General features: G+C 37.8%; 2 protein-coding genes and 2 non-coding genes across 8 annotated transcripts; 2 read left to right on the plus strand and 2 right to left on the minus strand.

The window, feature by feature from the left end:
- Positions 1-5: 5 nt before the first annotated feature.
- Positions 6-12,623, minus strand: Cog4 (conserved oligomeric Golgi complex subunit 4). The gene is made up of 14 exons (XM_073080424.1): positions 12,409-12,623; positions 11,720-11,917; positions 11,331-11,433; positions 10,886-11,018; positions 10,508-10,628; positions 10,081-10,278; positions 9,345-9,506; positions 8,872-8,999; positions 8,574-8,684; positions 8,025-8,223; positions 6,681-6,933; positions 1,947-2,110; positions 1,040-1,239; positions 6-152 (listed from the first exon to the last, which is right to left on the minus strand). The coding sequence occupies exons 1-14, from the start codon at positions 12,493-12,495 to the stop codon at positions 110-112; spliced, it is 2,100 nt and encodes a 699-aa protein (XP_072936525.1). The 5' UTR covers positions 12,496-12,623; the 3' UTR covers positions 6-109.
- On the plus strand, positions 3,665-3,736 carry TRNAE-CUC (transfer RNA glutamic acid (anticodon CUC)). Its single transcript has one exon. It is a non-coding gene; the product is annotated as a tRNA-Glu (tRNA).
- On the minus strand, positions 4,979-5,049 carry TRNAG-GCC (transfer RNA glycine (anticodon GCC)). Its single transcript has one exon. It is a non-coding gene; the product is annotated as a tRNA-Gly (tRNA).
- Positions 12,624-13,332: 709 nt separating the features above from the next.
- On the plus strand, positions 13,333-25,950 carry dbo (Kelch-like protein diablo). 5 transcript variants are annotated; one of them, XM_073080481.1, is made up of 12 exons: positions 13,333-13,775; positions 13,998-14,068; positions 18,126-18,317; positions 19,384-19,552; positions 19,923-20,102; positions 20,740-20,898; positions 21,428-21,620; positions 22,238-22,461; positions 23,316-23,468; positions 24,096-24,346; positions 24,900-25,151; positions 25,825-25,950. In XM_073080481.1, exons 3-12 carry the CDS (start codon positions 18,142-18,144, stop codon positions 25,847-25,849), a joined length of 1,782 nt encoding a protein of 593 aa, XP_072936582.1. In that variant the 5' UTR covers positions 13,333-13,775; positions 13,998-14,068; positions 18,126-18,141; the 3' UTR covers positions 25,850-25,950. The 5 variants fall into 5 exon arrangements, with proteins under 5 accessions (XP_072936582.1, XP_072936583.1, XP_072936585.1 ...); XM_073080482.1 differs by having other exon boundaries at positions 18,130-18,317; XM_073080480.1 differs by having other exon boundaries at positions 13,334-13,775; positions 18,140-18,317.
- Positions 25,951-26,264: the final 314 nt, after the last annotated feature.

Consider the following 26,264-nt stretch of genomic DNA (forward strand, 5'->3'; position numbering starts at 1 on the left):
AAATATTTAAATAATGGATAATTTATTGGAATATTTATAATCATAAATCCTATAACATAAAACAATATACATGTATATTTTAAAATTAGAATATAATTTCTGTACATGCTTAAAGTTTTAGTCGTTTGATTTCTTCCATTTTGAAGTCCGTTCTGGAATAAATTATACAGAAACATCAATGAGGAAATATTAACAAAGTGTTATCAAAATACACTAGTTTAGTCGAATAAAAAATAACTTAGCGACTGATAATGACATACTGTTTTAATAACTTGTGCGACTACATTACTAAGTGAGCGGCTGGAAATATAGAGAGGCATTTTTAGTATTAAGATAGATTAGCTTTTTCTAATTGAATTGGTTAGGTTAGGTTGGAACATATAAGACAATATAAAACTAAGCGAGCGGGTGGGCCCAATCTGTATGAATTCAGACCTTACCTTTATTCATGATCAATGACATGAGCACACAATATTCTACTTATTATAATATTTTGCAGTGTTTTTTGTATTCGAAACATTTCATTTAAAATAAAATGCTGCTCTTAGACAAATATACACTTAGACAAATATTAGGTCGCTTAAAAATAAATGAAGCTTCTCATTTCGTAACACTATAACCACAATTCATTATTTTTGTCACTCTAAATTTTTATTTGCAGTCACTCGTTTAAATACTACCCTTAAATAACAGAAAATTATTCATAGTGAGTAGCTCTGGCAAATTGTCCCCATATTGGTGTGACAAAGCGTTTCTGATTGGATTGAAAGGAAATATGAAATGAAAATAATACTATGTGTGAATTGATGATACCTTAAAATAATTTAATGTAAATCTCTGTTCTCATAGAAGTGACGTATTTGTCTTATTTGAGAATAAAAATCTTTAAACCAAGAAAATCTTATTATAGCTTTGTTTACTGCTCCAATAAGAGCATGAATACTTAGTATTCTGACACCGTACTTCAAATGTCTCTCTGAGTTATATTACGTATGTGTCGTAAGAAGCATTATTAATACTCGTGTGTGTCCGTGTGTACCTGCGCGCGAGTATCTCGCGGGCCTCGTGCGGCGCGAGGCGCGCGGCGGGGCGCAGCGCGTCGGCCGCGTGCGCGGGCCGCTCCAGCGCCAGCAGCGCCGCCGCCTGCGTCAGCCGCGCGCACCGCTCGCGCGCCGCCGCCGCGCCGCCCGCCCAGCCCGCCAGCCGCCGCGCGCGCCGCTCCGCCGACAGGCCGCCCTCCTGCACACGCACACGCACACACACGATCATGTACCGGACAGACAACCCTCCTGCCACACACATACGATAATGTACCGGACAGACAACCCTCCTGCCACACACATACGATAATGTACCGGACAGACCGCCCTCTTGCACGCACACACACGACGATAATGTACCGGACTGGCTGTCCTGGACTACATCTATGCAGTGGCGGAGAAAGGTCGCTGGAGGCCTGGGGCGGAAAGTAAAATGGAGATCCACAGTGTCAAAAGTAGCAACTGTCCTTGGAGGCCCCCGAGATCGGAGGCTCGGGGCATTTCCGTCTTCCCCCAATTTAAGCCGCTAAAGTATTTATGCAAACTGATTACACGAATGACGCAATTGTGGTAAATCTATGGCATACGTCGTATGGTCAGTATAACATATCGCGGTCCAACACTATCCAGCTTAAGCCAAGTCGATTACGAAGTATGCACTAAATCTAAAATTGATACATATACACTGCAGCAAATTTACACCTGGTATTAATAATCAATCTATCCAACGTTTCGCTTACCAAAAACTGACATTTAACAATTTCTTTATACATCGCCAAAATTCGATCTTTAAAAGTAAAATTCATAGTATGCATTGCCAAATTACGATCGTAGGTATAAAGATATTTGTATGTAAAAAGGACAGATTGATTAATTATTGATAAATAGCGATACTCCCGGCCTGACCCTCGTGTAGTGGTTGCGCAAGAAGCAGTGGTGCGCGCGCGCGGCGAGGTCGGTGAGCACGGCGGCCAGCAGCGCGTCGGCGGCGCGCGGCAGCTGGCTGCGCGCGTCCTCCGCCAGCGTGTCCAGCGCCGCCACCAGCGCGTTCGCTTCGTCGTCTACCTCCTCTGAAATGGGGAAAATGTTTTAAGTTGAATGAGATTTTGCAAAGTGAAGATGTACATTATTGTACATCCTTTAAAACACGTAGAAAAAAAATTAATTTGAATAAAGTATAAATAAGAACGTACATTAATGTTCTTAAAGTGTGTATCGAGAATCCGTGGCTTTTGCTGATTTTGAAGACTTTTTAAAAATATTAAGCGGTCTCGACTAAAAAATTTTTGAACAGGTTTATTAAACAAGATTACTGATATATTTTATTGTTTGGAGTTTGCTTTGCCGTCTTGCAAATTTTCGGTCAGGCCACGTGTCCTAACGCGAGTTTAAAATTTTTTACACATCACAAAAAGTTCACAACTAAAGAAGTTGGGCATGCACTCTTTAAAAATAATAGTTTAAAAAAAACTAAAAAACAAGCTTAGTTTATTGCTAATCCAACTAAAAACTAGAAAATATTTTTTTAATGACAAAGAGTTTATTTTAGTTTACAAATATTCAAACTCATACGACAAATATGTAGTACAACTTTATAACATTTATTATAGGTATAAGAAAAAGTAAAATAACACCTGTCTACCTAGTTAGATCCCTTCAAGTCAAAAGGAGGGTTGGTAAAGCAGACTGTAGTAACATTTTACCTCTGAAGACTAAGTAGGTTTTGTGTACCTTTCTGGTATACATATATAAGAAATAATAGGTGAATACGTTCGCCGCTAAATCATAAAGGGTAGATATTAGTCTGAAATCAAACGGTGATAAATTCTAGCAATTTACCTTTTAAGTGATTTAAATCTGTTGCAACATGTGCTAACGCCTTTCACATAAAACCACGAAATTGAATCGCCGATCGTTCTCAATAATCGTTAATTTTAACAACTCCTTAGAACTATTGAGATCAACATGACGCAGTAGACCTCTCGTTTTAAATATGTCACTTCAGTTAATTTTAAGTGGTCTAGTAACGTTTCCTACTGACCCAAATGAGTTGGCAGGTATTCGTTATTTTTGATCTTACCGGGTGCAAAACTTTGTATAGGTCACCAGGTAATAAGTTTTGACGGTGCCGTACCTATAGAAACACGGGATACTATAACTAAGCATCTTCTGTCTGTCCGTCTATGGGGCTCTATCTCTTTTACCTTAATAGTTAGGCACCTGAAAATTTACCGCCCTCGTGCAGTGCATAATTATTTAATTACTAAGTATTTTCTACTATAACAAAAATATTTTCAAAAATGTTTTAAGATTAAAAAAGCAAACATAACAGAATTTTAATTGGAAAGGATTCATTTTAATTTTCTAATATTAACAAAGTTTAGTCCGCACCAAACTGCTAGTCTGCTCTGAAGTTGTTGCGAGCAGGTGTAGTCTTACATTTTGCTATGGCTACGCGTTTCATTTCCATATTCTGTGCGGACTAGCAGTTTTACACGGACTATACAATTATTTAAATTCAGTTCAATATTAAAAAAAATTAAAATAAAGGCTCATACTTTAACATATGCCATAACAAATCCTAAATATTTCTTATTATCCGAAATTTTAAACAATTCCACATATCCGATATGGTCTAGTGGCTAGGATACCTGGCTCTCACCCAGGAGGCTCGGGTTCGATTCCCGGTATCGGAATTTTTTTTGTTCGCTTTTCTTATATTATTTTTCATTTGTTTTTAAAAAATGTTCATAAAAATTGTAAAGTAGTTTTGTACTTTACAATTTTTATAAAATATTAATTGATTGATTTGTAATTTATTGATTCTTTTTTCGACCAATCTGAGTTCAAAAAAAGCTGTCGAAAACTTTATAATTAACTAGTGGTGCCCGCGGCTTCGCTCGCATTTTAAAGAAATAATATGACATACATAAAACGGAAAATGTGTGCCTGCATTGGAATGACAGTGATGTCATCTGTCGAAAACTGGTCTTACCAACTCCCAAACCCTCGTGGGCTCTTGGACAAAAACTTTGCTAAAGATCATCACTTGATCAAATGCATAGTTTCCGAATCTATAACTACTTACGAATTAAAAATACCTTTTCCCGCAGACTAAATTGTGAATCTAAACCATTCACAAGTCCCCTGGAACACACACAACAAATTTCATCAAAATCAGTCCAGTCGTTTAGGAGAAGTTCAGTGACATACACACGCACATAAGAAATACCACCACTATATAATATATATATATATATATATATATATAAAGATTTAATTGTCACAGTATAATTATTGTTTATACGTGATTATTTTGTTATTCCTACAATTTGTACTTACAGATAGCAAGCTTGTAATCATGATATTTGGGAACTAAATCCACAAACAAACATGGAATTTATTTTTATGGACCATTATTAATAATCAATTTATTCTATTTTTTCTACTAAAGATCGAAAAATGAAAATTTCTGTGGTGAAACGTCGATCTTTGATATCAAAAGATTTATTTATATCAATTATTTATATCTTAATATTATAATTAAAGATATATACAAATAATATCAGTAAATTTAAACAAAATCTTTTAATTAAATTCCAAAGTTATTGATAATGGCCGTTAGTTAAATTTGAAGAACAGTCGGAACGCTTCTGACGCGGTTCATTTGCTTCGTACGCTTCGCTTCCCCTCGTTTCCCTTTCTAGGAAGTAACCACAAACGTTGTGTAGGGGATCAGAATAAAAAATATAATTTGTAACAACGATAAAACAAAGTTTCTAAATCAATAGAGTTTTAAATTTCTAATATTTTCCTTACAATTCTATTCTGACAGAAATATTATGATAAAAAAAACTATTTCCGAGTAAACTATTTATTAAAAGTAATAAAAAATAAATGTTACAAAACAAAAAAGAATTCACCGTAATCAACGTATGTGCATCGGCCGGGAATCGAACCCGGGCCGCCCGCGTGGCAGGCGAGCATTCTACCACTGAACCACCGATGCTTGTACTGACAGTGTCAATTTTAAGCATATCTTTTATCCAGTGGGTAGCTAATAGTTATACTATATTTTTCAGGCTCCAGAGGGTGCTGTCCCGCTGATAACCTATTAATTAGTAGCTAGAAAATATTTTGTAATTTAAGAAGAGCTGAAAGTTTACTTATAATCTCGGCTACTGCCATAGTTTCTGCTCGTATGAATGAAGTTATAATTTTTTTTTATTTTTTTATTTGGTTTACCAACAATTGTCACATTCTTTTTTAAAACATAAACTACGGACTCACAGTTTTACGCGTTTTACGTGATAAATGGTACGAGTAGCTATTTTTTTTTAACACGCTTTTATTGAAAAAGTAATTCCAATCGAGTCCGTGCTTTAATCCCTGTCACGGTAATTTCCTTCTACAGTTTCAATATGAAATGCAACAAAACTATGAATCACGACCTATAAAATTATTATCCCTATTATTATTTTTATAGTCCTAATCGATTACATGATATTTACGTTTATCCGTTTTTAATAAGATTTTTTTTAAGTAAATTATTAGTAGAGGAATGCGAAAGGGAATGATTATGCCGACTATAGGATATAATAATAATGTAAAATATTATATACTTTTAAATAATAATTTTGATTTTTATAAAAAAAATACCCGGGGGTATATTTTGATATGCCTTCCGTTTAAGCCAAAAAAACGCGAGCTTTACTCAAAAACAGGTGGTGAATGTTCTCATATTACCCACTACATAAGTTATAAAGATAAAAATTTCTACTTTTTTGTTGATTTTATCATAAAAGCGTGTTTTTTTAGTTTTTTGAACTATATTTATTTTATTAATTTTTAGTATTTGTTGTTATAGCGACCACCATTATGCATCGTTTGTAAAAAACAAAGTGTCTATCTATTACGGTTTGAGAGATAAAGCCCAGTGACACACGTACAGACAGCGGAGGGTTTCGTTTTACCCTTTGAGTATGGAATCCTAAAAATCATTCTACAAGAGGGCATTATAGATATGTTTCACAACATTTGAGTTATAGGAAAATAACATTATTATTTTCAAAACTAAAAATCACGCTATAACAGAACTAAAAAGCAATAATTGTTGCAATCTAGTAACTTTGCGATGAACTTTCTCTAAGGCGCTCGAACAGTCTCGCCTCTAAAATCGTTAATCCTGAGGATGTTGATAAGGACAATGGTACAAAATTATAAAAATCGTGTAATGTCATCGGTTTTTGATAATTCTTCAAAATTTTCAAACGTTCAAAGTAGATAGAAATCGGGTTCACAGATTCCGTTACTCTGTTACGTACATACATACATACAACCCAAGCTAATAAAAGCGTGTTAAAAACATGTTTATGTGAAGTCTAAAAATACGAACTTGGCCAGCGCGGTGGACTAAATCCTTCTCATTCTAAGAGGAGACCTGTGCCTTGCAGCAGGACAGGAATGGGTCGATGATAATGATAGCAACAACGTAGGGGATCACTCACCCATTTCTTCGTCGGGGTCGGCGAGCACGTCCGCTTAGAGCGCGAGCGAGCTGCAGCGCGAGGTCGTGCGCGGCGCGGAAGGCGGGCTAATAGGTCGACGACGTCGATAGCATAAACGCAGGGGGGTACTCACCCATTTCGGTGTCGGGGTCGGCGAGCACCTCCGCCCAGAGCGCGGCGCGCGGCTGCAGCGCGGCGCGCACGGCCTGCAGCGCGAGGTCGTGCGCGGCGCGGAAGGCGGGCGCGGCGGCGGCCAGCTGCGCGGCGCACGAGCGCAGCTTGGCGCGCTCGCCCGCGTCGCGGCACGCGCTCTCCGCCGCACTGCACGCCTCCAGCGCCAGACGCTCCGCCCACTCCGCGCCCGACTCCGCCTCGTTCATGTGCGCCTGGCGACGTCCGGACACGTTATTTACTATTGGATATGTTTATTATGATTCCAAATTTAACATTTAACATTGATGGTTTGAGGCTTTAGCAAAGATGTAAAAGAATAGCGTCGGATGGTTGAAATAGATTTTATAATTTACTATAATATTCTGAATTATGTTTTTTTAAAACGAAATTTGATGATGTATATAATTTGTTAAAATATTAATCGCATTAATAATATAATTATTCGCATTGTTTAAAGTTAAATATGCACCTGCTGCAAATTCTCTACATCCGTCCAGAGTTGACTGACAGAGAATAACATTAGGCATTAAGTTTGCCCTATTGTGTATTTCTTTTTAAAGGTGATGCATAAATACTACCTTTACCATGTATCTATTTATATGAAATATGTGTATTTGTAATTAAAAATATTAATTTATTTAAAACAAACCGCGATGTTGGTCAAAATAGATGTAGACATAAAAACAAATTATGGTTACCTGTACAAAGAATAAAACAATTTAAAACAAATGCATATTGTATGGTAATAAAAATATATAATCATTTGCCGGACAGACTGAAAAAATTAGAATTGACAAAATTTAAATATGAACTATTAAATATATTATTAAACAAACAGTATTATAGTGTTAAGGACTTTTTTGATGACAAATTAAAGTAATTGCTTATAAATATAATTTAATAAATGACATGATTTAATTATAGTGACAATATATTGTAATAAATATTTATAACACTTTAAATTTTATATGTAAATTGTAATGGACAACTAAGTATGTAAATTAATGTTTATGAATAAGAATAAAACAAAGATTTGTACACCGGATCAACCGGTAGAGTATGCCGAACGCAATTACTATGTATGAACTACTTTATAAACGCATGCTTTTACAAATAAAAAAAAAATAAGGAAATAAACAAACAAATAAATAATCATTAATCAAATGTTACTACTACTAAGTAACGAGGTTGTAGTAAGGATATATCCTTTCCCGGGACACCGAGACAAGACAGCGCCCCGGCCACGCGCTCCACCGTGCGCCGCACTCGCCCAGCGCCCGCCACACGAGACACACACACCCACCAGGTACAGCGCCCGCGCGTCCTTGGCGAGCGGCAGCATGTCCGCGTGGTGCGCGCGCGGCGGCGCGGGGAAGGCGAGCGGCGCGTGCGGCGGCGCGGCCAGGCGGCGGCGCAGCGCCGCCGCCACGCGCTCCAGCTGCGCGCCGCACTCGTTCAGCGCCGCACATGCGCCGTCCGCGCTGCCCGTCGAGATGCCGCGCCTGAGCAACAGAGGTTCACGTGAAACACGGTAAGCTAATACCCACAATACCACATACATTAAAAACCAAATATTAAAATTCATGAAATAATGTTATGCACCAACAGGACTGCTAAAACATAATTTCATTAAACTAAAATATTTCATGAAAAATAAATGTATATAGCATGATTCTTTTTAAATACATTTATATATATTAACATATTAACGTGAAAAAGTAAATATAAGTAAAATAGAACTTTATATAAACAGAAAATGGTCCTTCAAGCCGGACATATAATATAATTATTTGTTTGCACATGTCAAGAAATTTGATCTTAGTAGAAACCATAGATTTACATAATACCTTACCTTATAACTTTCCTAGCAATGAAGAACACATCGTCCACGAGGCTGGATGTGGTGGCGCCCGGCTGTGAGGACATCTTCAACGCCTTGTTTACACTCTCCTCCAAGAAATATCTAAACGGTTTAATAAATAATACATATCACTCAAATTAAGAAATATTTCAAATGTTCATAAAAGGTTGACTTAAAAGAGTAAAAGTTAAGAGAGTTAAAGGTTAAATTTAGCACAAAATCACAGCACTAAAAAAATATTTCAATCTTATATTTTGTTAATCATTTTTTACTTTAAAATTATGTGTACCTCTCTAACTCAAGATACTGGCTCAGCACGTCCTGAGCTATTCTCGTCATTTCGCAATCCGATATAATTTTCTCCATATCCTCTATGCATTTTTTCTTTGCTTCTTCATTCAGGGTCGCTGCATCCATCTGAAAAAAGTATACGAGTACGTGATAACGTAAAAGAATACAAAAAATATGTACATGTTACTTGTAATTTCACATAAAATACTTTTTAATCAAATTTGTTATTTTGGATGGTTGGACGAGATGTAAGAAATATTATTCATATTATTTATAGGTTTTTGTTTCTATCAGTTTTCAAAGTAGTTGCCTCATGCCTTCTTCTTCCTCATGGACGAGGCGAATGCAAACAAAAAGGTTGCAGCTAAACCCTAACAATTCCCATGGTAGCAGTTCCCATTTTTTCCTTAGTTCTGCGGAAGACATGGGCCTCTCTCTTCGCGCTCGAGCCTGAGGTTCGTTCATGCGTACCTCAGCGCGTCGCCTGAGGAAGGCGAAGTAGAGCTGCAGGCGCGAGTGCGCGAGGGCGAGCTCGCTGAGCGCGGGCTCCACGGCCAGCGCCGCCGCGCGCTCGCCCGCGCCGCGCCGCGCCGCCGCCAGCGCGCGGCACACGCGCCCCACGCCGCTGCAGATCTGAGGACGGGACACGTCCTCGACATTTTATTGTTGTATTTTTTGTTTTTAATAGCTGTGGGTGTAATTGTTAGTGAATATATATTTAATTAATATTATTATTGCTCTGAATAGTCAAACGTCCTACAATAAAATAAAATATTTTTAATTTAATACATTCAGAATATTTTTGATAACATTTTAAAATGTTGAACCACCTTTATTATTTTTAACCATTAATTTGACATAAGAAAAAAAATTTGAAATATGAAAAATTTAGATCTTCATTAACTTTCACGATTAATACAATTACCTATTTTAGTATACATTTCCAAAATTATACATGGTTACAATATATGGTAAATAAAAGAAAACTTTTCTTTTTAAATAGAAAAGAAAAAAATATATAAGACGTTTTCTACATTCGTAACCCAAAACTACCTGTATGAATACACAGACACAGAACATATATATGTTCTGCGTCTGCGTCTGTATACATTCATCTTTCAGATGTACGTCTAGCCAGGGATCAAAGCCAGTCCGGTATGATGACCGCACCACCACGCCGGCCGTCAATTACACCAAAGTATCTCACATGTGGTTGTATGACGGCGAGCGCTCGCGGCAGGTGCCCGGGCGCGGACGCGGCCAGCTGCCTCGCGCGCTCGACGGCGGCGGCGCCCGCCTCCAGCGCCCGCGTGAGCGCGTCGGCGTACACCGCGCCCGCCGCGCCGCCCGCGCGCGCCGCCTCCGCCGCGCCCAGCGCGCTCGCACCGCGCACCGCCTGCTCCGTCTGAGAATGCTCACAAGGAAATTAGTGCAGGAGAATCCCTTAGCTATATAAAATCAAAAAGTTTACCAACACTATATATAATTTGAGTGAAAATTACTTTTTAACAAAAATAATAAAAAAGATAGTATACACGATTAAATGCATGGAAGAGTTGTTGACTAAATGTTTGTTTTGTTTTCGTCACATTACTGTCAATTCAATATATTTTACTGAACATTTAATAACATACCTTTAAAGCAAGATATTTGGCTAGTAAATCTACGCCCTCCTCCGCGCAGCCAATCTGCGGGAATAACTTGAACAGTCGTTCTACATCAGCTTCGTCATCTTTCTTTGCTGCCTCCTCAAATCTGTTAAAACAATAATTCTATCATTCTCTTTACGAAGTGTTCATAAACCTATTCTATCATCCCCACATTCTAAGAAAAGGTAAAAAATGTGCAGTGCGATTTCTTTAAATTAAAATATAGAGATTTTGGATGGGGAAATATAGTAATTTAATCAATCTCACGTGTTTAGAAAATACGTTTTGGATTGTACCATATAAACAATAAAAATTTGGTTCTCATTATATTTCCTAAAAACATCAAAAGAATAATACACTAACTTCTTAACGAGATGATCCCTGAGCGTGCGCGCGGCGCGTGCCATGTCGTGTCGCGGGTCGGGCGCCCCGCGCGCGCGCGCCGCCGCCACCGAGCCCGGCGCCATGCTCAGGAACCGCGCCACGTGCGCCGCACCTGGTTGTGATTACATCCATCACAGAAAGTATCCATGCATGGAACTAGTGTGTAGAAAGTGTCGTCTTTTTTAAATACTGAATTGCAATTAAACCATGCACAAATTTAGTATGCTTCAACATCTATCTAAGTCACAAAACTCAAAGTGGTTTTCCATATTTAAAATAATCGAAGGATGAAATTACTCAAATATATAAAATTATGTAAAAAATATTAAAATATACAATTGTGAGGAATCAATACAAACTGCTTCTCACTTAGTCATGTATTAGATTTAAATTGATGAGATGAGATAATACAAATACCACATACCAGTTTCATAATCATGTGCCTTTATGGCAGCTTCTACACCTGCACTGCATACACGCAGGTCTATCAAATCATGTACGCGCTGTTGACATTCTGCTACTCGTGACTGAAAATTTTAGATAATTTACTGTACATCGATTTTATCACATTAAATGAAATTAAATATTGTTTTCCTTGTAAGTAAATGTTAATAATATTAATAAATATGATAGCTACCTTTAATCCAACTGCAAAGATATACAAAATATAATAATGATGTATCAAAATTTGTTATTATACTGAAATTTTGAATACATTTTAGGTAATTGCCTATGCAGTTAAGGTAATTTCGACCTTGAAGTGCTGTCAAATAATTTCAATCTGTCCAATATGACTTCAAAGTCAACACTTACTCTAGCAAGGTCCAGTTGTCTCACTTTAGCACTAACATCCCTTGCCAAAGCTGCAGTTTTTTCCACCATAACTGCAGCCACTTGTGCATCTCCTTTCACAGTCTCTAGTTTAGTGTACGCTTGGCTGGCCACTCTCAACCGACCTTCCAAGGTACATGACTTTGATAGAGCATTTGACAGGGCCTCATCTACTTCTTCCTGAAATATTTTTAGAAAACATATTCATATGGTATATTATTATTATAAGTCATGTACAAATAACATAAAATTGGCAGGGTTACAAAAGTAAGGAATCTTACTTAAAACCAATCACAGATGCTGCCATTGCTGCCCAAACAATTTAGTGGGATTCTAATTAAGAATAAATAATAACCTGTTTCACAAATAAGAGTGCTCTCCAAAAGAGAAAAAGTCAGGGCTAACAATATTCTTTTAGGGCCACAAGCAGTCAAGTTAATGGGTGTTCACAGAACACATTCAAAGCTTTTTGAAAAAAGAAATAAAATGACGTTTAAGTAAAAAGTTGTAATTGGTGGTAAATTGATGAAATGCTAGTTACATACGTGCATTGAATTGGTAGCATTAAATGAAACCTTAGCGGTATTGTAGTAAAAAGTTCAAACTCAGAAGATAAGCAACTTGGTTTGTATAAATCAGTCAATAATAAATATTAGATGTAAATTTGTCACCTCTTCTTTCTCGATGTCGGCGAGCGCTTTTTGCAACCCTTCTTCTGTAGACACATCATATTTTTCTAAAAGAAGTGCTAGTGACATTTTAGTGTAGAAAGATTTGAAATATAATGTTTCCGTATTAGTTTAATGATTGAGGAATATCCAAACAATCAGCTGCTGTACCGTGGCTATGGCTGACGACTTGACGAGTGACGTTTGACAGTGACGTGAGTATGACAACCAAGATGACAACCGATAGGCCAAAAAGATAAATGGACAGAGTACGAATTGCGATTACAAAGTATGATTCGAGTTAGTAAAAATTGATATAACATCATTCATACGGCGTTCAAATCCATGTTATTCCACTGAAATATCTATTTTTGATCTGTAAATCGCTATGACAAAGTTATCTAATAAATACCCTCATTTTTAGTTTAGTAGAAAGTTATTTTACATATTATTTTACAAATCATTCCTTATATATATCCTAAAATTATATTTTAATCTTTACAATAGATTGAATAACATTTATTTATAGTGAATAGCTGATTATTTGTAAACTAAAAATTGGCTTATTCGAAGACAAAACATCGATTTCTATTTATTCATCCTATTTATAAGTAAAATTTTAATGACAAAGAAATTAGTTTTCTATTTCATTTCTATTTTAAGATTGTGGAGCAGTTTGTTAGTATAATATATTCTAAGCTGCTATTTACGCTAAAAACCCCAGGTAAAACATTTTAAAGTTAATCCGAAAAAGGCGTTCTAATAGGAAAATGATATGAAATAATTGGCACACAAAATGTCGGTGGTACTATTAAATTTATTTGTATTTTCTATTGGAGTCAGTCACAGATTGTTTGTAATAGTTCAATGACCCATATAATACTATATAGACTGTATTATTTTGTAATATATCTAGGATATGGCAATACACTACTTGACATTTGCCCCAGAAGTATGTTCGGAAACCTATATCAATATTATCAATATTCCTATAGTAACTCGACTTGTTTCCAAATTCTTGTAATTCAAACACACAAAATGACTTATTCGACTTTGAAAAGTTCTTAGTATATATTAGATGTGTGAAAAAATATGATTTTCCAGTTTACTTTTGTGGTTTTTACGATTTATATTTGAGGTCAAGGTAACTGATTAAGCAGAGACAACATTTCGATCTGACCTAATAAAAAGTGGTAGTGGAATAAAATAATATGATGTCTAAACTAGTGTAACAGTAAACATAAAAAATTGTTGTGATAAAAACATCGATGTTTCGTTAATCGTTTCGTGTTGGACCTCAGGGCGTCGAAGGGAACATTCGCGCTCCTCGGAGGACCGTTCTGTTGTGTGGTGGACGATAATTCTCAAAGGTAAGTAAGAGGCAGTAGATCGTTGACATTCGCATAAATTACTGTGAACTACTGAGTAGTAACAAACATGTAATGTATTCGAGCGACAGAGCGATGCGGGACGTTATTATTGTGCTTTTATCATGTACGTTGCTGTAACAAATGAAGGAAGTTTTATTTAGAAGTGGAGTGAGGCGATGTTAGCCAGTTGTGGTGGTTCATTGTGAGTTGGATTGGTCGCAGATTGACTCCGTGTGGGGTTGGGCTTCGCCCCCGCTGCGCTTGCAGCTGGGAAACGCGCGCGGACACAAGAGGTGAGACACTTGCATGTATTGAAATATTGCTACTGACTAGTTGATTTCATAATACCTCCAATAGTTATTGAGCAACACTTATGAAAAAGCCTTTCATTCACTCTTATATACTGTAGTACTAAGTGAATCACTGCATAGGCTGATTTTTAGATATTCTGTATATAGTATCACCATATTAAATATTATCTACCTATGTATGTAAATATGATATGACATACGTATTGTAAAGTCTGTTGCTACTTCATGAATGAGCAGAACTAAACACTATCGCGGTCCAAGTTCCCTATCTTGACTGTTTATAATAATTATATCTGTACATTGTAAGTGAAGAATTCTATAGTAGATAACAAAAATATGCATGTTTTACAGCATATAGAAATATTTTATAAATGTAGAGTTACAGACATAGGTAACAAGTGAACAAGTATTAAAGAAAATAAATAATTCATTCAGTCACTGTGAGTTTGGGCCCTCTATTTCTGAAAATAGTTAATCTCATAACATGAATCTCATAGTGATGAAATAAATTCTGGTGTTATTAATATGTAAGTAAATAATAATAAATACATTTTAATTCATGGAAGACATCATTATCAATGTTCATTTTGGCACATATTACACTATTACACAAATACTTTTAGTTTACAAGGGTATTCGCAATGCGCCTATCAGAACAATTTGAGAATTACACATATTAGCATGATATGAAGCTAAATAAAAAATTAAAAGTAGTGTGAAAGAGAATGGTCGCAGCTTCGATAGTGTTATTGCAATCACTTGCAACTAACAATCTTGCATGATCCATTACATCACGGTTTTATGTTTAATGTTGCTTACTACATACAGGTAATCATTTTGGTTTTAACTTTCATTCAGTTTCATGTGTCAATTTATAAGCATTGTGTAAATAGGAAAATGGGTACATCATTTTTAAGGTCCAATTTAGAGAAATGTGGCCAATTTAATCTATTTAATAATAATCTTTCAGATTTAGCCCATGTCTAATATTACCCCAAGTAATCTTTCAATGTCTTTAGATTACAATATACTCCATCTTGCAATAATTACTTTTTTCATGTAAAAAAAAAATGGTTTCTGTGGATAGCTATTCAACCTAAACATCAATTAACAGGTCTGCTGGAGGCTATAATAACTAGACTCTAACAAATTCCTAACAGCAGTTTGGACTTATTTGTCTATCAAAAGATTTAGCATCTAATTATTGCCATTGATTGCATAGGTTTTTGGTATCGCTGGTTCTTTAATCAGACAAAAACCTTTTATTTTGTCTTTTTATTGAACGGACTATAAATGATATGTTGTGATAGTCAGTTCATTGTAGTAATTTCACTCATAATAAATATACAAGTATATTGTACAAGCGGTGATATGAGGATTCGAATAAATTATTCAAATGTATGAATAAACACAATACATGGAGAACAGTATTGTTTGACAGTTTACAGTCTTAAATATCAAGTAAAGTAACAACAGTAACAATTATCAAGCAGTGATAGCCTAGTGGTTAAGAAACTCAGCCTCTCGATCGAGGGGTCCGAGGTTCAAATCCCAGCCACGCACCTCTGATTTTTCGAAATGATGTGCGTATTAGAAATGAATTATCACTTGCTAAAAACGGTGAAAGAAAACATCATGAGGAAACCTGCATACCTAAGAGATTTAGAAAAAAAATATCTCAAAGGTATGTGAAGTCTACCAATACGCACTTGGCCAGCGCGGTGGACTATGGCCTAATTCTTCTCATTATGAGAGGAGACCCGTGCCCAGCAGTGGGAGAATAATGGGTTGATGATGATGATGAAAGTAACAATTATTTCTACAAAGATAGTAATTTTCTTTTATATGCTTTTGAATGCATGAAAATTTATTTGACAAGTTGCTTATGTTATGTGATTTTAAGGTATCAAACATATCACAGGCTTCTAACCATAGGGTACACCCCAAAATATTTTTTTAAAAATTTATTATGTCAAAAAGTTTTTAAATTTGTCAATACATAATCTTTCAATGGATCATAATTATAGTTTAATTAATTGTAAGATGTGTTGTAAAATAATTTAATGAAATTTTAATAATCAGTAAAACAATGAAAATATTTATGGTTTTAAGAAAAAATATTGATTTAGTAAGTACAGTTTATAGTCCGTGTTATGTATATAAATTAACTGGACGAGCAATTACTGATTGATACATTAATGTGTTGGTCTCAGTTGCCCATACAATGCAGTATTATTGCTTTTAATAGAGATCAATGTGTAGTTCGCACTGCTAATGTTTCATACTTTGTCCTTACCATCTTTATATAGAATATAGAACACTGAAGAAAATATACCCATAAAATAATTGTTGGGTTTTATGTAATTTTGATATATTTGTTACAATATTGATTTACAAGACTGACTGATTTTACTTACTTTTCCTAGAAATTAGATGAGTTTAATTACCTATTTTTGTAAACATTAATGAATACTAGCCAAACAAAAGTATAGGTTGATCAGAGTTATTTATGCTGACATTTATAAATAAATTATTCAACCAGTCTTTTGAAAGTTCGGATGAATAGAAAAACTTATAACAACAAGTAACCTTCCATTCAGTTTTAATAAAATTGGACAAATAGAAAATATCAAATCAAATCAAATCAAATCAAATCAAATCAAAATTTTTTATTCAAAATAGGTTCTTTACAGATCACTTTTTGAATGTCAAAGCAACTACCACCACTTCACAAGGTGTTTCGTTATGGAGAAGAAGCGGCGAAAGAAACTCCATAACACACATCTTTTAAAAAAAAATGTTTTTGACAATGTTAACTTAACGTAATGGTACATGTGGAGCTGGAGCTAATTCAGACCACACCGTTTTGTCAGTCAAATAATCACTTACTTTATAGTACGCTTTTTTACATAGCGTTAGTTTAACGACATGTTTAAACTTTTTTTCTGTGAGATTCAAAATGTGGTCGGGTATTTTATTGTAGTAGCGAATACAGTTGCCCACGAAAGATCTAGCCACCTTACATAATCTACGTTTAGGAATTACTAATTTATTTCTATTTCTGGTATTAAAGTTATGGTGGTTACTATTTCTTTCAAACATATCAGTGTGTTTTCTTACATACATAATATTTTCATAAATGTATTGACTATGCACCGTCAATATATTAATCAATTGCTTAAATAGAATTTTCATCAATATAGGTTCGTATTTGGCCTTCCACACACTTTTGTATTTCACACGCAAAATTCACCATGTATATACATTTAAAAATGGTGGCAAATTTTGTTTTTGGAGAATTTCAAGGAATTCACTTGGTCTAATCTTAATGTAAAGCCAGAATGTTTAGCATAGCATAGCATTCATGTTATAGATACTACAAATTTGACCTGTCCAACTTAATACTCATTGGCAGCAATTCTCTTATCCTACTTGGTGTCAGTTACAAATGTTCATGGGCAGCAGCCATTTCATATCAGGTGGTCTGCAAGGCCATTTGCTGTGATATGACCTGTTCGCGCACTGTTTCAATCGGTGACATACATTGGTATTTGAGACATATTTGAATCCTTTGATGTGTGACTAAAACCGACTGGTGAGCGGTATCGGCGGCAGCGCTTGTTATATACCTTACCAATGATGTGTGCAATGAACGTAAACATATAAAGGCCTAAATTGGCCAATATTGCATACACGCGCCAAGTGAAGCCCCAGTATTTGAGCATGCCTAATTACGTACACTTTCCTTAAGGTCATCCATAAATTATGTATTACGTTAAATACAAGGAAGAAGTTAAGGTTAAGAGTTACTTCGTAGCGTGATAAAGCTACGTATTACTGTGACGTCACAAATAATTTATATTAGCAATTTGTAATTATGTTACAGAATTTTTAAACTTTGTCGCTTACATAGTGCCATTAGAGGATGGAATAGCCACGGCGCAAAATAAAAAAAAATACTACGTAACTTATGGTTGGCCTGTAAAATAACGTCATTTTTCATTCCATATTCATAGGGCGGGTACACGATCAAATAAAGGTAGTGGTTGGCAGTGATGGTGGGTTTCAGGATGGGCGAGGGCGGGTCGCCGGGCGGCGGCGGCGCGCGGCTGTCGCACACGTCCGAGAAGCACCCGCGCGCCATCCTCGGCGAGCTGTCCGCGCTGCGCCGCCACCGCGAGCTCTGCGACGTCGTGCTCAATGTAGCTAACAGGAAGCTGTTTGCACACAGGTGGGCATCTGAGGTTTATAGCGCTACGACATGGGGCTCTTCAAAAAAGGTGCAAAAAGAGCTCTCATCCAAAGCCTGCCATGCATTGGCGATTCTTCAAATGGCAAATATCCATAGGCGGCTTCTACTTAATCGTTAGGTTAATCAATAAAAAAAAATCAATACTTGAGACAACGAGTCGAGGACAAACAGAAATACTTAAATAATAAACTCTTAGAATAATAAGCCATAAGCTGCTCTGTAAGGTTAAGGCCAGACTTCAGTGTCAGCAAAGGAAATTAGCTTTAAACAATTTTAAAGTGAATACCGACAAAACAAAAAATAGTTACACATTTCGCTGTTAGGCCCGTGAATAATGAATAATGATTTATAATTGCTGCTTCAAAATCGGCATTCATTAAATAAATAGAGGTTTACATAAATTTACTTAACATTATTTTATTAGTTAATCTTGTTTCCTTAGCCTACTTTCATTGGAATGTACTCAGCAAACAGCACTTTATTAAAATATCATAACATTTATAATTTTAAAGGCATCTTCGCCTTTCCTCGTGTGACTCATAATCACGATTTAAAGCGTCTATGTGTTTGGTTCACAGGGTAAAGTAAAGATCGAGGCACCTGTGTTCGATCTTACATAGAATTGTGATAATTTAGGTCGATTATAGATGTCAAAACGAGACTAAATATACTTACCTCATAGTGAATTGCTCTGTTGTTTGGCCGTGTCATATTATAGCTTTATAATATAGGATTACCAAACGAACATGCCTTCCACCTGATGGTAAGTGGCTACTGCCACCATGGACATCTGTAATCAACCCTCGATAGGATTATATATTTCTACCCGAGGTTAGCCACAGATGCGCTACTCCTGAGGACTAAGCTGGAACGCCTCGGAAATATATGTCTCCCTTACCACACCCCTCAAACCAGAACACAGCAGCGCTTAACACTGCTGTTATGAGGCAGACATATGGCGGTGGTGCCGCCAGAGTCGAACCACAAAGAGTTCTACCACCTTCAATACCTTTTTGTTATATCAGTTTCACGTTTTGCTCCCCAGGGTGATACTGTCAGCATGCAGCCCGTACTTCCGCGCGATGTTCACGGGCGAGCTGGCGGAGTCGCGCGCCACCGAGGTGACCATCCGCGACGTGGACGAGCACGCCATGGAGCAGCTCGTCGAGTTCTGCTACACCGCTCACATTGTCGTCGAGGAGAGCAATGTACAGGTAAATACTATTACTGCAGCCTCAGAAAGTTAGGATGAAATGCTGCTTAATGCAATAGTAAATAATCTTTTGGTCTTTACGTCAGTAGATAATTTTACTTGGTTCTGATGAAACCAAACCACATTAAACCAGTTAGAGTCCGCGCCAAAGTTCTTGTCCGCTCTGAATATACAAATAAGTAGCGTCGCAACACCAAATTGTAGGTATTACTGGGACGAAAACAGCGCGGACCCCGGCACTGCGTCCGCTGCCCGCTCTCTGCTGACCTTACTCGGCCATCAATATACAAAATTTGTATTCGTAGATTAGAATTTAAAAACTACTTTCAGAAAGTTTTACCCTAAAATTTATTTCCAAATATATTTTCCAGGCGCTCCTCCCCGCAGCGTGTCTCCTGCAGCTCCAAGAGATCCAGGACGTGTGCTGCGAGTTCCTCAAAAGGCAGCTGGACTGCTCCAACTGCCTCGGCATCCGGGCGTTCGCCGACACGCACTCCTGCCGAGAACTCCTCCGTATAGCTGATAAATTCACACAACAGAACTTTCCAGAGGCGAGTTACGTTCTTAGGGATTTACAAAATGAAGAAATATACAAGACAAGATAATATACAAGAATTATAAAAGATCTTTATAAGTATAACTGGCTGGGGATGGTGGCAACCGATGTCACATCGCGCTCGATAAAGATGTCACGAGTATTGATTTTAAAGTATACTTAATGTCATCACTCTCTTTGTGACTAAGCTTTTTTACTGTTGTTTCAAAGTTATAAATTATGACATACTATTATGTTCAATGCAGGTTTATTTATCTGTAATTTTCTCATTACTTTCTTACACTCATAGCTCCCACATTAGGTCTCTCCGATTTGTGGGTGTCTCACTCAAATAAAAGTGCATAAACGGCAAGACTAAGAACAGGAATAGAATATTTTGTAGATATAAATTGTAGATATTAGCGGTACCCCCCCGCTTTGACTTTGACCCTCTCGGCATCCTGCGCTGCTCGTTCTCGCCCATGGATACATAGCTGCGTTAGTGTGCGTTGATACGGAGTATATGCTTAGTTGTGTTCGACCGCATTGGCTCTGACTGACACCTGCTTGCAATAACTTCAGAGCGGACTAGCAGTTTGGCGCGGACTGTACCTGCGTAACTATGTATTTATAAATATATTCGACATTTGCAGGTGATGGAAAGCGAAGAGTTCCTGTTGCTGCCGGCGGCGCAGCTGATCGACATCGTGTCGTCGGACGAGCTGAACGTGCGCTCGGAGGAGCAGACCTTCCAGGCCGTCATGTCCTGGGTCAAGTACAACGTGGCCGAGCGCCGACAGCATTTAGCACAGGTGAGAATTGTTTGGACGTTATGAAGGCCAGATTAGTAGTGGGATGGTGGGATGTGTTCTAGTTTGATAATATAACTCTGGCATAGTTTTGGATAGCTATTAATCATTTAATATTTTATTTCTCTTTAAAAAATGTTGAATAAAAATGCCTACATTTTAAAACTTACCTCTGATTAGTCTCATTCCTAAAAAATATTTATGTTCATATATCTCTTGAAATAACGTATTGTAATATGATATATGCATCACTTGAAGTAAGTTATATCATATAATTAACATAATAGTCACAGAATCATCAAGCAAGAAAATACAAAAAAAACTGTTATTTAGAATACTTCATTTTTTATTTCTATTTCACAAATTCACCGAAATAATGTAAAAAATCGTATAAGTATTATCTTTTAAGTCATATAATAATAAAATAGACGATCTAAAAACACTTGAATAGGGTTTCAGAATTGGGTCCGTCCTTACATCTTTATGCTCCTAATATATGTGAAATTGAGATCTAGTTCCGATGTGGTCGCAGGTCCTGCAGCACGTGCGCTTGCCGCTGCTGAGCCCCAAGTTCCTGGTGGGCACGGTGTCGTCGGAGCTGCTGATCCGCTCGGACGACGCGTGCCGCGACCTGCTGGACGAGGCCAAGAACTACCTGCTGCTGCCGCAGGAGCGCCCGCTCATGCAGGGGCCCCGCACCCGCCCACGGAAACCCACCAGGAGAGGTATGGTCACTGTGCAGATATTACATTTTGACCCACCAGGCGAGGTACAGACATTGTCTAGAAGTTACATTTTAACCTACTAGACGAGGTACTGACGCGGTGTAGATATTAGATTTTGTTGCTCTGTTGGAATTTAAGTCATTTTTGTTATATTATAAAGTGATTTGTTGTTTTGATGTCAATTAATTTCAAGATTTAATTGGTTTTGTTTACTATAGTAGAATATATTAAAATATTCAATTAATTTAATGCTTATAATAATTAAATTATATAATTTATTTCTATATTTTAATATTCGATAAACCATTCAGATGTTATTGATTTATTATAAGTGGATAAAATATGGCATTCATATAAATAAGGTTTTCTATATTTATCTTCAATCATTCTGTGTCGTGGCTTCATGTGTACAAATAAAAGGAAACACTCATACTATTGAATAGACAAAATCTTGAAGTAGTTTCTGTCTGGGATTTAGATTTAATTAAATAATTAAAGGTTAAATTTAGATATTTTTTGTGTTGCAGATCTGTCTGTATGTAGGTCGCCATTCGTCAATGATTTATATACTTCGTGTTACAATAGTGAGTGTGATAGCGAGTGTGTTACGGTTGCAGGCGAGGTGCTGTTCGCGGTGGGCGGGTGGTGCAGCGGCGACGCGATCGCGTCCGTGGAGCGCTTCGAGCCGCAGACGGCGGAGTGGAAGATGGTGGCGCCGATGTCGAAGCGGCGCTGCGGCGTCGGCGTCGCCGTGCTGCACGACCTGCTGTACGCCGTCGGCGGACACGACGGACAGAGCTACCTCAACAGCATCGAGCGATACGACCCCCAGACCAATCAGGTACGACTGTTTAACCTTGAAGTTGTTATCTTGATATATGTTTGAGGTGTGCTAGAGGAGTAAACCTGAGAGGTTTTTACAACAGTATGTGGTAAAAGAAAATCGCTAGGTGGAAATCATTATATTGTGTAACCCGTCTTAGTAACAACTAACAAATAGTCTATAACAAAAATAGAGTCTTAATTCCTCTAATGCACTTTGTAAAAAGGTTGTAATTTTTAAATCTCAAATTGTTATGGACAACTGAAAAAGACCTCCTCTCAGTAGGTGCTTTTGTTGATTTTTTAATTAAAAAAATAAATGCGTAATTAAAAAAACTAATCTGGCAACTGTCTGGCGCACTCCATGCGCGAGTTACTGCGTGTGTTTGGTGATCTTCTTTTACTACGACTCACGTATGGCTCAGAGAATGTGTGTGATCTGTCCGCACGCAGATCATGAGCATGCTCTTCAGTTCGTTTCTGTACTATAATGCTAAATAAACAGAACGCGTTAAATAATCCATACGTGCAGCTCGCGTGTCTTTCGCTAAACGTATTCGCGGCGCGTTTGTCAGATTTTTACGCACCCATATTTTGGATTTTTTTCGAGTTAATTAGAACCGGTCAAAGTCAAAGTCAAAGTCAAAGCATACCGGTATTATATGTATAATTCATTGCAGATGTCCATGGGCGGCAGCAGCCACTTACCATCAGGTGGGCTGCATGCTCGTCTGCTACTCCTATATTATAAAAAAAAAAACTAGTTGCGCGCAAATTTAGTTAGCATATACTTCGTTACGCAAGGACACACTGAGGCAGCTACGTACGTAATGTATGTATGTAATAGTATAAAAATGTAATTGTTGGTTGCAGTGGTGCGGCGCGGTGGCGCCGACGTCGTCGTGCCGCACGTCGGTGGGCGTGGCCGTGCTGGACGGCGCGCTGTACGCCGTGGGCGGCCAGGACGGCGTGCAGTGCCTCAACCACGTCGAGCGCTACGACCCCAAGGAGAACCGCTGGACCAAGGTGCGTGCTACATCACACTGGGTCTATATGTAGGATGTTTTGGATTTGATGTCATTTGAACTTTAAACTTGAGAGTTTAACGTCCAATTGACAAAAAATCCAAAAACAGAGGATCTTTAAAGAGGACTTTGAACTTGAGGCTTCGAATCTCAGGCACCTTTGATTTTTTGAAGTTATGTGTCTATTAGAAATTATCACATGCGAAGAAAGTAAAAGAAAACATCATGAGAAAACCTACACAACTGAAAATAAAAAATAAAAACATTCAAAAGTGTGTAAAATCTACCAATTGACACTCGGGCAGTGTAGTAAACTATGGTAAAGCTCTTCTGCCTTTTAGAGAAGATCCGTGTCCCCCTGTAGGACAATAATAGATTGAAGACGATGGACAAATAATAAAATGCAAATTATACAATTTATGATATCAGTCAAAAAGTGAATCTTATAATAAATAACGCTTATAATGTTCGATTTGTGATATAACACGTTTATATAAGGCAACGAGCCTGCAGATCCTGTACCCGAATATCCGAGTACCCGATTACCCGAGTGCAGTTGCAGTGTAGTGCAGTACGAATCCGCAAGTTTACGTAGCGAGTGTATTGCATTCAATACGATGTGTGTCAGGTGGCAGCGATGACGACGCGGCGGCTGGGCGTGGCGGTGGCGGTGCTGGGCGGGCAGCTGTACGCGGTGGGCGGCTCGGACGGCCAGGCGCCGCTCAACACGGTGGAGCGCTACGACCCGCGCGCCAACAAGTGGACGCCCGTGGCGCCCATGTCCACGCGCCGCAAGCACCTCGGCTGCGCGGTGTTCGACGGACAGATCTACGCGGTCGGCGGCCGCGACGATTGCACCGAGCTCTCCTCCGCAGAAAGGTCGGTTTGTGCTTAGCCTAAGTCACTTTTGTGTGGTGTGGAAAGATAAATTTTACATTTCAACAATTATAAAATTAGTCAATCAATTTTACATTTCAACAAGTATAAAATTAGTTATATTTAAATTGGAGGGTTCAACGATCGAATCCTAAACGCACCACTGATTTTTCATTGTTATTTACGTATAAAAAATGTATTATTAACTGGTTTAACGGTGAAAGGAAACATTGTAAGAAAATATGTATAGAGATTTAAAAAAAGTCTACCGATTCGCATTTGGTCAGCGCTATGGGCTATGGCTTGATCTTTTTCATTATGAGAGGAAGCCTATGCCCAATAGTGAGAGTAAGTAAGGACTTAAGTTGCTACATATACCTTTATATATCTATATTTCCCCCAAGTACAATATGAGTTTACTCATGTCTGTACGGCTATCTTAAGGTAGATATAATTATGTCAATACTTATTGTACACGAGAACAGTATTTTGTCTGTCAGGACCGCGTTTGAAACTCTGTGTCCGTAGATTTCATTAAACTTTTATCCGTGTTAAGGTACGAGCCGGCGACGGACGCATGGTCGCCGGTGGTGGCGATGACGTCGCGGCGCAGCGGCGTGGGGCTGGCCGTGGTGAACGGGCAGCTGTACGCCGTGGGCGGCTTCGACGGCACCGCCTACCTCAAGTCCATCGAGGTGTTCGACCCCGAGTCCAACCAGTGGCGGCTGTGCGGCGCCATGAACTACCGCCGGCTCGGCGGCGGCGTCGGCGTCATGCGCGCGCCGCACCTCGACAACCACTACATATGGTGCGTCGCACACACACACACACGCACACGCACACACACGCACACACACGCACACACACGCACACACACGCACACACACGCACACACACGCACACACACGCACACACACACACACACACACACACACACACACAAGCACATATACACCAATGCTGTACAATTACACAATACACAAATACACACTACTGCCATACATGCAACATCCATGACACGGCGCACTCTCATTTATATGGTTGTAGAAACCTCGGTGGTTCGACTCCACCGGCACCACCGCCACACCTATTTCTGCTGTGTCCTGGTTTGAAGGGTGTGGTAGGAGACATACTTTTCACAGGCGTTCCAGCTTAGTCCTCAGGGGTAGCGGCACATAAATAATGATTAGAATATTTGTATGTCATAATAATATGACTAGATATAATGGAAGTAATATGTAAACCACCATGTAGTACCTATATCTATTAACAAATAATCTATTTGATTGGATTTGATCTGTGGCCGATCTCACGTAGGAAACTAATGTTACCTAATGTTGCCATTTCCCACGCCCTTACATGCAATATACATAACTCCCGTCACACAACACCACATTTTTCACACAACTTTTTTTGATAACGGATATTTCATCTTTGAAAAATTAGGTTTCGTTTAATACCTATCTTGTTGTTTGTTGCAGGAACCGCAAAGACTCTGTGGTGTGAAAGCACCGCCCCTACAGGCTAAGTCGTTACTCACTCTATATTGTTAAAGCTATATTAATTGACTATTTATAAATAAATGAAATACAAATTTTAGAATATAACTTTGTCTTTAATTTTATATTCATATTACAGTAATATCTAAGATAATTCTCTTAATATTTATAAAATTACGCGCCCTGTGTATGTCAGCCCTTATCATAGATCCTACTTGATTATTACGTCACCAATAAAGGTGTATTAAATAGAAGCTCTTAAAATGTTATGTACCGTGAATAATTTACGTCCTTTAAATGACAATAATTTTAATAAGAAATATCATTGTTATAAGCAATGCAACAATGTAACAAAGAAAAACAAGTATACATTTTAAATGCTTTCATAGTCCTTATATTTACTGACTTATTTATCACTACCT

Source organism: Epargyreus clarus, unplaced genomic scaffold (assembly GCF_041222505.1).
Source record: "Epargyreus clarus isolate Ecla_fem2 unplaced genomic scaffold, WU_Ecla_fem_2.2 ptg000015l, whole genome shotgun sequence".
Lineage (NCBI taxonomy): Eukaryota > Metazoa > Arthropoda > Insecta > Lepidoptera > Hesperiidae > Epargyreus > Epargyreus clarus.